Source organism: Narcine bancroftii, chromosome 9, assembly GCF_036971445.1.
Source record: "Narcine bancroftii isolate sNarBan1 chromosome 9, sNarBan1.hap1, whole genome shotgun sequence".
NCBI classification, from domain to species: Eukaryota; Metazoa; Chordata; class Chondrichthyes; order Torpediniformes; family Narcinidae; genus Narcine; species Narcine bancroftii.
This window is the reverse complement of record NC_091477.1, coordinates 31,181,110-31,193,699: the sequence shown is the minus strand read 5'-3', so window position 1 is coordinate 31,193,699 and position 12,590 is coordinate 31,181,110. Positions and strand designations below refer to the sequence as shown.

General features: G+C 42.5%; 1 protein-coding gene across 17 annotated transcripts in view; it reads left to right on the top strand.

The window, feature by feature from the left end:
* Positions 1 to 12,590, top strand: part of unc5a (unc-5 netrin receptor A) — a 301,205-nt gene that overhangs the window by 153,810 nt on the left and 134,805 nt on the right. For all 17 annotated transcript variants that reach the window (XR_011344851.1, XR_011344852.1, XM_069898690.1 and 14 more), the window contains 2 exons: positions 8,029 to 8,132; positions 9,567 to 9,747. Coding sequence is in view for 15 of the 17 variants with exons in the window: in XM_069898690.1 (XP_069754791.1) it covers positions 8,029 to 8,132; positions 9,567 to 9,747 (285 nt within the window). In the remaining 2 variants the exon portion in view is untranslated. The remainder of the gene's footprint in view (positions 1 to 8,028; positions 8,133 to 9,566; positions 9,748 to 12,590) is intronic.

Genomic DNA, 12,590 nt, shown 5'->3' with positions numbered 1-12,590 from the left:
TGTAAGGTGCTCATTCCATCTGATAGCCTTGGGCAAGGTGCAGTACCTTGTTTAACTTCCCAATCAGGGTCACGGGAAGCCATGAATTGCAGATGATGGATGGTTTTTACAAGAACACGCTACACAAATTGGAATTTATGGTTGTAAAGCTAAAAACGCTGGGCAGATGAATCTGCGGATCAATGGCCAGGGTTACCCATCCAGTGTGGACACTGCAACTGAAGAAGGCAACTGAAAACCACCAGTATTTTTCATCAAAGGAGAATAGGGGAGGTGGCAACTACAACTCAGAGGGTCAGAGATTGTGACGGATGGAGAGACATGATCCCCTACGCCGAACGGCAAGGCACCTGAGTGAATGAGTGCAAGTGGACTTTGGAAGAATTGCTGTTAAGATTCCAAGAATGTCTTTAAGTGTATATCTTACAAAATCTGAAACAAGTCTTTGTGAAGTGCATCAAAATGATTTATTAATCCGTGATCCAGTGAAAGGGCAAACAGAGAAAAGAATTGCAGAACTTTTCATTCATTCTGAGAGTTTTGTGCATAATGAGGAAGGAAAACTATGTCTAGGAGATCAGGTAACACATTCACTACTGTATTAGTATTCATAACTACCAGAGCTAACACAGAATTGCATCCTTCAGCTCAGGTTTAGTTGTAGCAATGGTGGCAATGAAAACTGCAATTAATCTTGTTCTGAAGAGAAATGTCTGTCGCCATGACCCTTAACTTTCATTCATCCAATTCTTATCAGGATAGCAAACTGAAAGTCTGACCAATTAATTTGATGCTAGCAAACATATCAGGCAGCAATATACAGGTAGTCCTCAACCTACGATGGGGTTACGTTCTGTCACTCCCACCATAAGTCAAAAGAATCTTAAGCCGAAAAAGGGCAGTGGGATCAGTGTGGGGACTGATAGTGGGCTGTCGGGAGGGCACAGGGCAGTGGGATCAATGTGGAGTCTGATTCAGGCTGAGAGGAGACACTGAACATCAAAGCCTAGCCTAGCCAAAGTTCAAAGTTGTGGCAGCTCACCCACACAACAGATGAACTGGCTCACTGATTCACAGGCAAGTCCGTGGCAGATGTGACTGGCAGCTGTCATCAGTTCCACTCCGCGGTTGCTGTGAAAGGGTATTTAAGCGCACAGCTTTTAAATCAGTAAAGCAGTTGGTTCAACTCACCTTCAACTCTGAGTGGTCTTTTACTCTTTCCATGGCTAGCACGACTACATTGGTGATCTTGATGGTCCAAACAGCATTTGGACCCAACGATGATCAACCCAAGCATGCAGAATATAGTTTCATAGAAACTGCCAACTTTATGGACCTCGCAGCCACTGGTCTGGTTTGAACAGGCTGAAGCCCAATTCTGGGTCAGGCAAATTGTCTCGGACACCACAAAGTACTACTATGTGGTTGGTTCACTCAACTGGGAAAACAGCAGGTTGCATTATTGACTTCCTATACCAGTCACCAGTTACAGACAATCAAGACACTCCTGATCTGTACTTTTAGCCTCTGCCGCCATGAATGCGCAGCGCAGTTGCTGCTCATAGACAGCCTAGGTAACGCACGTCGAATAAAATGCTGGAACTAGTGGATGGCCGTAAGCCGCGTTTACTGTTCGAATAAGTCTTTTTTCAGCAGGTGCCAAAGAAGATATATGGCTCCTCATCACTAGAGATTGACCCACGCAGCAGGACAGGGCCTCCATCAACCAAGTTGCTGCATCACGCCCTAAGGCCCAGGCCTTCCCCACGCCACCAATGTAACCAACAACACCCACAGCAGGGTGTTTTTACCACCAAAAGTGGGGTTCATAAGCCTACCATTGCTGCCCACCCTGTTTTTTTTTTCCCAGGAAATGCCAGGGCAGGCCATCACTAATGGTGGCCAGCCTCTGTGATAGCCTCCTATACTTGTGGGACTGACACTCTGGGCAAACTTTCTCCATAGACATGGGCAGAGGTTAGTGTCTTGCTCCCCATCGATCTATGACACCCGTGCCAGGAAGTCAGGACCGGTGCTCACCACTGCCAACAAAGGCAGTATTCGAACATACAGCACGTGAACCATCCCACTACAGTTCAGTTCCAGCCATTTCACAAGGTCATTTATGCTGGCAGCAGTGTCGCAGCCTTAATTGGGCGCTCTTGGCGCGCTGCCTCCTAGTGGACCTCATGGGACGGAGCCTAGTGAATGCCAAGACTTTCCAGACCTTCATGCTCGGTGAAGCCAAGTTAGTGGTCCCACACCTGGACTCTGTCAGGCAATGAATTTGCTAGAGTACTAGTGGAATTCCCGATCATTATCACACCACGGTTCTCCAAAGATGCCCCAAAACATGGTGTACAGCACCACATTCCCACTCAAGGACCTCCGCTACACACCCAAGCACATAGGTTTTTGCCAAACAAGCTCTGCCTTGCCAATGAGGAGTTCAAGAAAATGAAGGAGATGAGGATCGTCCGCCACTCAAACAGCCCATGCTTCTCCACTGCACGTGGTGCCCCAGTCAGCTGGAGGATGGAGACCATGCGGCCATTACAGAAGGCTCAATGATGCCACCACAGCAGACTGCTACCCAGTGTCCCATATTCAGGATTTTACGGTCATTTTGCATGGGGCACACGTCTTCTCCAAGGTCGACCTGGTCCACGGGTATCACCAGATTCCCATCCACCCCAACGACATCCCCAAGACAGCCCTCATCACCCCTTTTGGCATATTCAATTTCCTGCGGATGCCTTTTGAAATCAAGAACTTGGCACAGACATTCCAGTGGCTCATGGACTCAATGGGGTGTGGCTTGGATTTCATCCTCATCTACTTAGATGCTATCCTGATTGCTAGTTGCTTGTACCAAGGGCATTTGACGGACTTGCACTATCTCTACCGCCACCTGAGTGAATATGGTCTGGCTATCATCCTCACAAAGTGCTGGTTCAGACTGTCGGCCATTGATTTCCTTGGGCACAGCATCGATTGGCATGGACCAATTCCCATGGTGGCAAAAGTCAAGGCCATACGCTCGTTTGGCTGGCCCAGTGCAGTCAAGGGCCTACAGGAGTTGATGGGCATGATTAACTTTTACTACCGATTCCAACCGTCAGCAGCCCGGTTCATGAGACCCCTGTTCGGTCTGATATCCGGCAAGGCCAAGCAAATAACCTGGAACACGGAGTCAACGGCAGCATTTGAGCAGGCCAAGGACGCCCTGGCCAATGCCGCCTTCCTGATACATCTGCGGGTGGATGTTCCCACAGCCTTTAGAGTTGATGCTTTCAACTCAGCTGTCAGCAGCATGCTAGAATAACTAATTGAGGGTCAGTGGAAACCACTCACATTCTTCAGCCAGTACCTGTGAACCCCCTTCCCCTCCCCTCCACCCAGCACTGAAATATAGCACCTTCAGCAGGGAGTTGCTAGCCCACTATCTTGCCATCCAGCACTTTCGGTATTTCTTGGAGGGGCGATAGTTCACAGTCTTCATGGACCACAAACCCTTCACCTTCTCATTTGCCAAAGTGTTGGATCCATGGTCAGCACTGCAGCAATGTCACCTGTCATTGGAGTATACCACCACCGTCAAACACAACTTCGGGAAAAACAACGCTGTGGCTGACACACTCTCTCGCACCTCCATCAACTCGGTGCAATCGTTGTCCCCGGGGTTGGACTAAGCGGCACTCGCTGAGGCACAGTAGCTGGGCGAAGAAATGCCGGCCTACCCCACCGCAATCTCCGGCCTGCAACTTGAGGACATCCCTATTGGCCCAACATGCACCAACCTCCTCTGTGACGTGTGTCCACTGGCCAACCCTAGCCTATATTTCCTCCCATTTGGAGGTGTAACATTTTTTTGACGCACTACATGGTTTGGCCCACCCATCCATTTGGGCAATCATCTGACTGGTGGTGGATAGATTAATTTTACACAGCCTGTGCACACAGGTCGGGCACTCGGCCAGGATATGCATGCATTGCCAAACTTCCAAAGTCCAGAGACACATGAAGGCCCCCCCTTCATCCTTTCCAACCGACTTACAAGAGGTTTTAGCATGTCCATGTGGACGTCGTCAGTCCACTGCTGGTCTCTCGAGAGGCAAGGTATCTGTTCACCATGATTGACAGGTTCACCAGGTTGCCAGAAGCCGTACCACTCGTCGATTTGTCCACTAAGTCCTGCACCAGATCTCTCATCGTAAACTGGCCGCCTGCCAACATCACTTCAGTCAGGCGGGTCGCAGTTTACATCCAGCCTATGGTTGTCACTGGCAAAGCTATTTGGTACCCAGCTGCACCACACCACGGTCTATCATCCGCAGTCCAATGGCCTGGTAGAACAGTTCCATCAGCACCAGAAATCGGCACTGATGGCATGCCTCTGAGGCCTGAATTGGGTAGATGAGCTCTCATGGGTGCTTCTTGGCATCCACATGGCTCCCAAAGAAGACTTAGCCATGTCGTTGCCAGAGTTGGTACACAGCGCCGCTCTGATGATTCCAGGCAAGTTTGTCCCAGCAGCTCGTGGCACAGAGGAGACACATGCTGTGGTGTTCACTCTGCAGATTCTGAGAGAAGGTAGGAACACTAGCCCCCATCCCAACCTCGTGCCATGGCCTGACACCTTCTTTTGTCCTCAAATACCTCCAGGACTGTGGCTACGTTTTTGTTCGCAAGGGAATGCACTAGATTCCATCATAGCAGCCCATTCAAGCTGGTGTGTCGGAACGGAACCATGTGAATCCTCCACATGAGGAGACCTTCATCATTGACCTCCTCAAGTCAGTGCACCTCCACCTGGAACACCCTGTGACTCCGCCAATCCCACCCCGACGAGGTTGGCCACCCAAACTAACTGACTAATGCCAGTTCTGGGGGGTGGGGGGGTGTCCATTGGTAGCTCGCCCAGGCAGATCTGACTGTAAGGGCTCCAAGTGTGGGGAAAGCCCACAACCTGGCGGCTGAGTCGCATGGGTTGCTGTGAGAAGGTACTTAAGCGTGCGGCTTTTGAATCAGTGAAGCAGCTGGTTCAACTCACCTTTGACTCTGCGTGGTCTTTTGCTGGCTAGCATGACTACAAAGTAGTGTATGAATTCTACCATCGTAACTTCGAAAAATCATAAGTGGAACCATCGAAAGTCGGGTCTATCTGTTTGGAAGTTGTGTTAGAAGGTAAATATTTAATTTTCAGAACACCCTGTGCACATAGGTCGGGCACTCAGTCAGGATATGCATGCATTGCCAAACCTCCAAAGTCCAGAGACACATGAAGGCCCCCCCCCCACCCACTTCAACCTTTCCAACTGACTTACAAGAGGTTTTAGCATGTCCACATGGACATGCTTGTGACAATTTTCAGATTGAATCAATCTATGTTCTATTTTCACTTATGCACTATTCACTGAATCATTATCTCTGCACCTTGACACCAATTTCGGAATCTTCATCGTTAATTGATGATCTCTCAAGTTGTAACTCTTCTTAATCCCCAGGTCCCAACTCATACCTCCTCTTTACCCTTAGATCCTAAATCATAACTCCTCTCAGACCCTGTAGTCCGATAACTAGTCCTCTCTTCAACAGATCCTGCTTCAGGCTCTAAACTTTTAATCAATGAACTAAGGAACAACACAGTCAGTGCTGCCAAACGGTGCTAACAAATTTCGAGGCAATCACTCATCAGTGTGAATATTATGATCACATTTTGCCCAATACGTAAATAACATGACACAATTATATTGTTTTGCTGAAGATTGCAAACATAAGGATCCATTGATATTATTCTCCTTCGCTTCTGAGCCCCAAACAAACAGATCTCAGATACCCATGTAAAGAGAGAGAATAACTGTATTCCATTGGAAAAAATAACATATGATTTTAAAAATAAAGTCATATTATTCGAACAAATTTGGGAACCGTACTTGGAACACAACAGAGAGGGCCTACCGCCGACCTCCACCCCCTAAAATGACAGAAGGAGAAGAAGACAAAATGAACTGACCCAGTGTGTAAAAGTAGATGACACAATTTTCTTGTTTATTTTCATTGTGTGATGACATTGTTTAATGGGTTTATTGTATTGTATATGCTGAACGTCTAATGGGTTTGGAGGGGAGTGGGAAGGAGGGAGGGGGGAAAAAGGGGAGAAAATGATACTGTGTATATTCAAGAGGGAAATGTTTGTGTGTATTTTGGTTAATATGGTCCACAGAGTGAAAAATTTTTTAAAAATAAAAAAAGAGAGGTTTTCAAAAAAAAAGTGGCAAAATGTTAGCAGCACCACTTAGAGCATGAAAAATTATCTTGAATTAGTATATATTTTACATTTTTGGTTAATCAATTGCATTGATTACTCCTCATTGACCAGACATATTGTCCTTAGTTAAGGCTATTGATTTTTTTTCCCAGTACTTGTCAAATCAAGTTGCAAAGGTCAGTGTGGTTCATTAGAGATAATCATTTAAGCATCTGGATTAACCATTTAACATTCTACCCTTCAAACCCCAGCAAAGCAGGTCCTTCACCCATGTCCAAGAAATTTACAAATGTAATCTACAAATTTACAATGCAACAAAACCTAAGATTGGTGAGATGCAGATGAATTTATTATCATTGAGATTGTGACTTGCAGAAAAATCAAGATGATGCAATTGCAAATAAACGTAAGAGCAGGAAATCTGCAACCTTATAAAATGATCCATATCTTCAACAACAACTTCAACTCTATTGGCGCTGCTCAGCTGAGAGTTTAATACTCAGCATTACATAGTGCTCCAATAGGCTCACGCTTCATTTAACTTGTGCATAGGCTGTGAGAGTAACTGCTCTTGAGAAGGTAGTAGTTTTCCATTTGAAGGAAACTGTACTTACAGAAATTTTTAGGATTTACATCCAGAATTCATTAGACGTTCAGCATGGTAGGAGGCTGTTCCAGCCCACGACCCTGAACCATCTCAATACACCAATTAGCCTACAAACACTGTCCATTTTTAAACAGTGGAGAAAACTAGAGAGCTCAGAGGAAACCCACACAGCACTGGATTCGAACCTAGGTGGTGGTACTGCAATAATGTTGATGTTGCACTTCCATCAGGATGCTCTGTGACTTGTTGAAAAGTTGTAGATGGCATTTCTATACACCTGTCACCTTTTGTCTTGGCATAGTAGCAGCTAATTTGGTGGGTGATATTGGAATAAATGAGGGGAAAGTGTTATTTTATAGATAGCACATATTGTAGCTATAATTATTTATAAGGCGAATGATTGTTTCCGATGGTATGTTAGACGTGCAGATTTTGTTTTGTTCTGGATAGTGTTAGTGATCTTCCATTGGAAGATAACTATGTCTGCCTGAGTTGAGCTCTGCTGGCTGAGAAGAGGGCCCAGATAAATAGGCCAGCATATTTTTGCCGCTTCTCAATCCACTCCTGTCATCTGCAGCATGTGTGGCAAAGACTGCCAGAGTGCAATTCCTAAGCCACATCAGTTGATGCTCAAGGAATTAAGCATAAAGATGAAAAGCATCATTCTAAGAGAATGAATGCTGTCCTGTAGAGCTTCCGCTACTGTTAAGGAAGGTGTTTCTGGCATCTCCATTCCCTTCACTGGTGGACTCCTGCAAGAAGCAAGCTCTACATAATTGAAAGCAAGTAATAGTTTGGGTTCAGGGCAGAGCAGGGATAGTGTACCAATATCTTCATCTACATCAACCTTCGGTGCAAAGATGAAATCTTGGCAGTTATTAATGTTTTAATTGGGGTGAGAATGAATAGACATTTCAGTATTTACAATATTCAAATTGGATTTCTGTGATTTAATTGGATATCACTTGTATTATTCTTTGATCTGACTAGTTAAAATCACTGAGTGTTTAAATTTTAGCGACACTCACTTTGTTTTTTGAACATTTTCATTGTTTTAGTAAGATAAAAGTCTGATAAACATAAGATGTTCAGCTTTCTTTTTGGTCAGTAGAGCTGTAATTAATAACAGTTCTTTGTTTTTGGATTGGAGATCTGCGAAAGAATTTTGAACAAGAGCCAATGGGGAAAGAGGTTCCATTGGATCAAGAGGTTTTACTTCATTGTCGACCCCCAGAGGGTGTTCCGTCTGCAAAAGTAAGTAATAGCACTGCTCGTGAATCCAACAAAAGCCCCCAGATAGCTAACAATACTGTTTCAAAAAGAAATTGTATTTAAAAATAAGAACTCATTCCACAGTGATTGAAGATATTCATGTTTTCTGTTACTTCAGAAAATGTTGACTGAGGTTGAACACCCCTGATCTCCTTTTATAGCCTTGGCAGAAACCTTCCAGAAATAATACACTATTCATTGGCTTATTATATGGGATGATTATTCATTCCAGGTAGATAGGAAAAGATCGAGGTCTCCATTTGGAAATTCCACACACATTCTTTTGATCTCTTTCAAATTGTGTACTTTTAACAAGTGCTTTTCAAAAATGTTCTTGTTATATGTGGTTAACATTAACAATTTAGTATAATATCAGTTTTATTTTCCAAAATGTGTATCTTCTTACATCATCCAAATCAGATATGAGAGCTTATTGATCAAATATTTATTTTCTTGAGTCTCATGGGAATCAGTAAACTTTAACCACACGTATTGTATGACATATTAAAACCAATTTTGCATCACTCTAATCTGACCTGCCAAATTAAACCATCAGTGAAGAAATACATTTTCTAATGACTTAAAAATGTAAACTTTCCTTTCACTGCAATGATTCTTGCTTAAGATCTTATTCTAATCCTGCCCTCCAAAGAGTTGCATGGAGCTTTCTGGTCACATGCAGCTTCAAGCACAATTTAATTTCCCAGGTTTTAAGAATTTTGGAGGACAATTGTTTCCTAAATTATACATGAAGATCCAATCGTCTTCTATGGACTCCAGAGCTGTGCGGCACTCCTTGAGTTCCTCAAACTTGTTGGACCCTTGCCCTTGTCCTGGTCTAGTCTTCCTTTTGGAGCATGGTTCTCAGGGATTCAAGACAACACAATTGACATTCTCAAGCATTTAAAAGACTTGGAAACTTCTTTATGAAAATTGTTAATCAGTTGGCATGGATCATTATGATGCAACTAGAAACCATGCAAAGAGATAATGAATGTGCGTGGCATATGGTTGGTGACTGCTTGCATCCAGGATTTTCAGTGTGCTATCTGGCAGATACACTGAGAATTGCAGACTATGTGACCCATTCTCTGACCTCAATTTTTTTTCTTTAATTTAACTTCGATTGAAATCAGATCATTTGACGTGGTGTTATACTATGTAAATTCATGATGTGTCTGTTTTCGTGTAATTAGTACCATTCATTATTTTGATCTTCAAAAAAAAGTAATTTTAAATATCTTTCTATATCAATTTACATGAAATTCCTAAGAGAACTGAAAATGGTGTTAATCAGGCAGACTGAACTCTGTGCTATTTCTCCAAACACAGAGCCTGTTGCGTAAAGCATCGCATTGGGAGTACAAATTATGTTAAATTTAGGCTTTTTGTCTGTCATGAATTTGTACTTGAAAGGTGGAATGGCTGAAGAACGAAGAGCTGATTGATCCAACTCAAGATTCTAACTTCTACATCACCATGGATCACAATTTAATCATCAAAGAGGCCCGATTATCAGACACAGCAAATTACACATGTGTGGCAAAGAATATTGTAGCCAGAAGGAGAAGCGCAACTGCTGCTGTAACAACATATGGTAACAAGATTTTAGGTCTTTGTTTATTGCTAATAGAAAATAAGCATGAGTATTTAGCTCAAGAATGGAACTTTAAAAGATTATAATGATTACTGAAACTATCCTAGAAATTGAATTTGCATAACAATGTTTTTATTCAGTATTGTGCAGCAGAAAATGGACTCTTTTTACTGTTGCTTGTTCATTGGAATTTCAAATTGGCACTGATTCACCATTGCACTCTGACATACTTTCCACATCAGCCCCATGTGGGGTAATAGCACTTCCCTTTTGGGTACTCACTAAGACAAGTAGGTTTAAATACCACAATCCTGATTGTGTCCCCTGAAGAAATCTCATCCAACTCCCCACAATGTCCTCAATTCTTCAACATGCCTAGCCCAGAGGACCCCAAAACCCAGCAGCAATAGAAATTCACCAAAACAAATGGTTACTCAAACAAAAGTAATTTTTAATTTTCTTTAAACATAAAAATAGGATCAAACTTTAACTTATTACTATTAACTTAACCTAACTTAACTCCCTTCTAATTCTAAGTGCACATGTAGATGTGCACAAGTGCACAGAAAAGTTATTTGATTCACAGTCCAATCTCATTTCTCACTCCTCCAAGTTCACTGGTATCAGGCAATTCTTATACTGTGCACAGAATTTAATATTTATGAATTTTCACCAAGCTCTGGTACTTAAATGGTTACTGATCAGGAAGGTTCTTGTCAGTTTCAGAGAGAGATTTGTTGCTCGTTGGACACACACAAACTGATTTACTTCCATCAGTCACTTCAGTGTCTTGCTGAAGAAATTTGCCCCATCTAGGTTTTCCAAATGATGACCTTTTCTTCTGCAAGTCACCACAGAGTTCCTTTTTGTTTCCCTTATTTCAGGTGAAACACTCTAGCCAGCCATTTTCTCTTGTATGGACCACAATGTTTTGCAACAGGCTGAACTCAGAACTCACAACCCATCTTCAAAATGGGGATTCAACAAGCTGCCAGCTTGCCATGACTGCAGAAACCAGTTCCCTCTCTCTCAGTCTCTCTCTTAGAGATAGCCTGTTTGGTCTTCTCTCTCTCTCTCTCTCTCTCTCTCTCTCTCTCTTTGCAAAACCACATGACCTTCTTAGAACAGCAAACTGCAACCAGACATATTGCAGCACCGGACCCAAACTTCTGAGCCGGTTCATCTGTTACTTTCTAAACAATAATCCATTACTCCACAGCATGTCCAATTAATACCTACATGTGAAGTCTCTTGAGCTCGGGTTCTTCTATTTGCACCTCCTTGTGAAAACCTTAAGCAAAACAGTTTTTATGTTCTTTATAAAAGTACTGGGCCCAGAGGGTCTGGTTTGAGCACAGCTCTTGCATTTTAAATGAGATCTGATTTGTGAAGTGTCTGTGTTTGTTTGTGACCTACACTACCCCCACAATGCATCTCCTTCAAAAACATATCTATATACAATATAAAATATGATACCCATCACAACTGTATATCTTAAGTTGTTCACAAGAATATTGCATACATTTAAAATCAAAAATTGCCATCGTCACTTCAATTAAGAATAACTTCCTCTTTCTGTGCATGCAATTACTGCATCTTTCAGTCAGAAATTCATTAATATTATAACCATCTTTCGAAAGCAATTCCAAAATACTTTAAAGTAATCATCTGGAAATCATTGTTGAAAATCCTCACTATATTTTTACCACAATGACTCGACCTAAACTAATATGTTGATCTCACTCTGCTGTACTACATAATGCTAATTGCAAAACTCTCATGTAATCGGAGTTCTTCTAAACAATAATGAGTGTTATGAATCTGCCTTTTATACCTTCTCTGATTGTATGTCCATGGTTGCTTTCAAAAGCTATCTGAGTGTTTTTCTTTTATTTCTGACAATTGAATTCCACTGTATAACCTGAAGGCATAATAATAGCATCACCTTTCATTGTAAACAGGATGTATGTGTAGTTCAGAAGAAATGGGAGCAGGAGTAGGCCACCCAACCTGTCGAGCCAACTCTGCCATTCAGTGAGATCATGGCTGGTCTGATAGGTTCATTTCCACCAACTTGCCTTTTCCTTGATTCTTAATTCCCTAACTTTGTAAAAATCTATCCAGCCTTGTATTAAGTCTATTCGCTGAGGTCGCCTCCACTGCTTCAATAGGCAGCAAATTCAATAGATTTACCACCCTCTGAGAAAAGCGGTTCCTCCTCATCTCCATCCTAAATCTACTACCCTGGATCTTGAGGATATGTCCCCTAGTTCTAGTCTCTTCCACCAATGGGAACAACTTACCTACCTCAATCTATGCCTTTCATAATTTTATACGTCTCTGTAAGATTCCCCTCTCACTCTTTTAAACTTCAGCAAGTGCAGCCCCAGATGATTCAATCTCACATATTCATTCACATATCTATTGCTTTAATTTCTCCAGCCATGAACTAGAAAAAGTCCTTGGTATAATTTTACAAGCTATTTTTTGTTAACACAAGATCAGAATGGCTTGGTTCAAGCAGTATGCTTATCTACACTCTTGCAAGTTATCCAGTGTTCCACATTTTCCATCACATCCATGGATTATCATCTCTAACTTCAATAAAATTACCTTTGTCACAACTATTAGAGGAACAGTCAAAGGTTGCTGGACCTTGCTGGTAAAAGTTGACAGTTCCAAACAGATCTGCTAGCCCTTAACTACTAGCAGAAATCAAAATAAGCCCTGAACCTCCATGAACATGTTGTCAAACTATCAAACCCCAGTGACACAGTTCCATCTTGCTGAAATTTGCCATACTTAAAATCTTTTGGATAGTGTGGCATGTTAAGGCAGGTACG